The sequence below is a fragment of the Sciurus carolinensis genome, chromosome 2 (assembly GCF_902686445.1).
Source record: "Sciurus carolinensis chromosome 2, mSciCar1.2, whole genome shotgun sequence".
Lineage (NCBI taxonomy): Eukaryota > Metazoa > Chordata > Mammalia > Rodentia > Sciuridae > Sciurus > Sciurus carolinensis.
In genome coordinates, this window is record NC_062214.1 from 121,859,890 (window position 1) to 121,862,907 (window position 3,018).

General features: G+C 34.0%; 1 protein-coding gene across 1 annotated transcript; it reads right to left on the reverse strand.

Moving 5' to 3' along the window:
* Positions 1 to 841: 841 nt before the first annotated feature.
* On the reverse strand, positions 842 to 1,768 carry LOC124977278 (olfactory receptor 4K15-like). Its single transcript, XM_047540720.1, has one exon. The coding sequence runs from the start codon at positions 1,766 to 1,768 to the stop codon at positions 842 to 844; it is 927 nt and encodes a 308-aa protein (XP_047396676.1).
* Between the last annotated feature and the right edge of the window lie 1,250 nt (positions 1,769 to 3,018).

The following is a 3,018-nucleotide window of genomic DNA, read 5'->3' on the forward strand; positions in this document are numbered from 1 at the left end:
ATTTTAATATATAAAACCCCTCAATTTATTTAGTTCTTTAGTTAGATAGAAATAGCTTAAGAGCAAGAGATCTAAGTGTGTGTGTTCCTAGATATGCAGAGCACAGAGAGATAAGGAAAGGATAGGATCTGTTATCAGAAGACATATTCTGCCATCTAAAACTGGTGAGAGCTGTACTGATATTTTACTCATTTAATATGATTTATAATACCTATCTCTAATCTATGATGCCAAACTGGAAAATAACTGCATTTTAATTACTTTTCTTTTCCTTTTCTTTCTTTCTTTTTTCCTTTTCTTTTTTTCATTTTTGCAGTGCTGAGTGTCAAACCCATGGCTTCATGCATGGCTGGCAAGTGCTCTACTACTGATCCACACCTCCAGTCCCTTAATTACTATTTTGAAACTTTAAAAATATGATTTATATTTACATACATTATATTACTTACATATATACATTACATATATTTTATATATGTAATATGCTATATATCATGTTAATTATTATATATATTACATATCATATTATTTTGGTATTTTTTGTGTTCATAGTTATCAAATTAATGAGAAGAAACACAAATTTGATAGGCCTCTTTATATTTTATGTGAAAAAATTATTGTTAAAATCAGTTTTATTCTAATCAAATAAAAATTCTTTTAAAAGTCAAAGATGGGGAATTCCAAGATGGTTATCCTAGATGGTTTGTTTACTATTTACTTTTATGAAAAAGAAAATATGTCCTTTGCTATTTCAGTCATAATACAGATCTACAGAGGAAAGTATACTAACCTGGTCTTCACTATGTGGCATTATTTATCACAAGGGAGAGATGGGAGACAATCAAGAACTTATCCGTCGACTCCTTAGTTTTCTCATTGCTGATATCACCTCTTTGTTTCTTAAGGTGTAGATCAAGGGATTTAAGAGAGGGGTGAAAACAGTATAAAATATTGAGAGAAGCTTATCCACTGGCAAGTCACTAAAAGGCCAGGCATAAATGAAGATGCAGGGACCAAAGAAGAGGGTCACCACGGTGATGTGGGCCGACAGGGTGGCCCGTGCCTTGGCCATGCCTGCTAAGGAATGACGACGCACAGTCACCAGGATGACTGTGTATGAGATCAGCAGGAGAAAAAAGGAGATCATGGCCATTAGACCACTGTCTGAAAGCATCAGTACCTGAAGAATATAAGTATCAGTGCAAGCAAGTTTGATTACCAGGGGAAGGTCACAGAAAAAACTATCTACCTTATTGGGACCACAGAATGGAAGGTTTACTGTGAAGACCAACTGACTTATAGAGTGCAGGACCCCAGTGAGCCAGGAGCCCACCACAAGGATGATGCACTTGTGTGTGTTCATGATGGCTGCATAGTGTAGAGGTCGGCATATGGCTACATATCTGTCGTATGCCATGGCCACAAGGAGCATCATTTCACCACCAGCAAAGACATGCAGAAAGAATATCTGGGCCATGCAGCCCTCAAAAGAAATGGTCTTGTGCTCCATGAGGAAGTCGAAAATCATTTTGGGGGTAGCAAAGGTGGACAGACACACATCGAGGAAGGAGAGGTTGCTGAGTAGGAAGTACATTGGGGTGTGCAGCACAGGATCAGAGATGACTGTGAGCAAAATGAAGAGGTTTCCCAGCACAATGGATAAATAGAAAAGTGTAAAAAATGCAAAATAGAAAAGTTGCAGCTCTCGAGAACCTGAAAGACTATTCAGTACAAACTCAGTCACTCCTGATTTATTGCCTTGATCCATGATTTCAAATTTCAGAGATCAGAGCAGAAATTTTCCTGTAACAGGAAATGGAAATAATAATATTACAAATAATAATATTACAGGATTATAAAAGTATATGAGAAAAGCCAAGCCTAGAGTCAAATTCCATTCAACATTCACTTCGGATCCTCATAAGCAAACAAGATATGTGCTGCATGTAATCATTTCCTGTGTAGTGACTGTGTATCCTTGGTTTTCATGGTTGTATGACAAATGTAAATTCTAAAAATACAAGTGTACAACCTTATTTTCAGGACTTTGAGTTTCCTTATAAAAAAAAAAGACAGATAAACTCTAGTCATAGTGACACGTTTCCAATTCTATCATTTATCATTCATTAATTCCTCGCAATGTGAACTTCTGCAAGTTAAACCCTCCATGCTTCAGCTTTTCTATGTGCAAAATGAGGAAAATAAGGTATATGCCTTATAGGATTGTTGTGAGGATTAAAGGAATTATAATAATTGAAATATATAGGATAGTGCCTGACCTATAGTAAGTATTCAATTAATGTTAGATACTATATATCTTTGTTTCATCCATGATGAAAATATTTGCATGTGCAAGTTATTTAGTGTGGTACATAAAATGCCAAATTGTGTTTTCATCCTTTGAAAAATAGCTCTTTTGTGTACTTTAGTAACTCTTTTTACATTGACAGATGTTAATATTTGAGATAACAATATCTCATTTTTCCATTTTTAATCAGACAATTCCTACTTCAGACTCTTTGTGAATGCATAATGACTCTTCTCCACCCAGTGACTGAATTTGTGTGAATTTAATATGTGATCTCATTTAGTATCAAGTAAAAACAGAGTGTTATATTTTCTATTATCCATCTATCTTCCCTGGCAATTTATGTAAACATGGTCTGTGATTCTAAAGAAGTCCTTTTATTTATTTTATTCACAGTATATAACTCATAGATGGCATTTGATATTTGTTGATCTAAATATATTTTAGTTTCATGTCAGCTAAAACAGAACTGCTTTTATTTTACAAATTATCCCTCTGTACTTTCAATAAAACTTTTAAAAATGCTTTGATTCTTTTCTATGGAAAATAGTTCTATTTTGACAAATCACAGTTTGAATCAAGTATGAAATTAATTGACTACAAATAATTACAAAGAAATTAAACAAGATGCATAGTAAGGAATGCCTGAATGCAACAACAGGTGTAAACTCACCTTTTTAAAGATGGTCTACAATTTTTTTTATTGCACT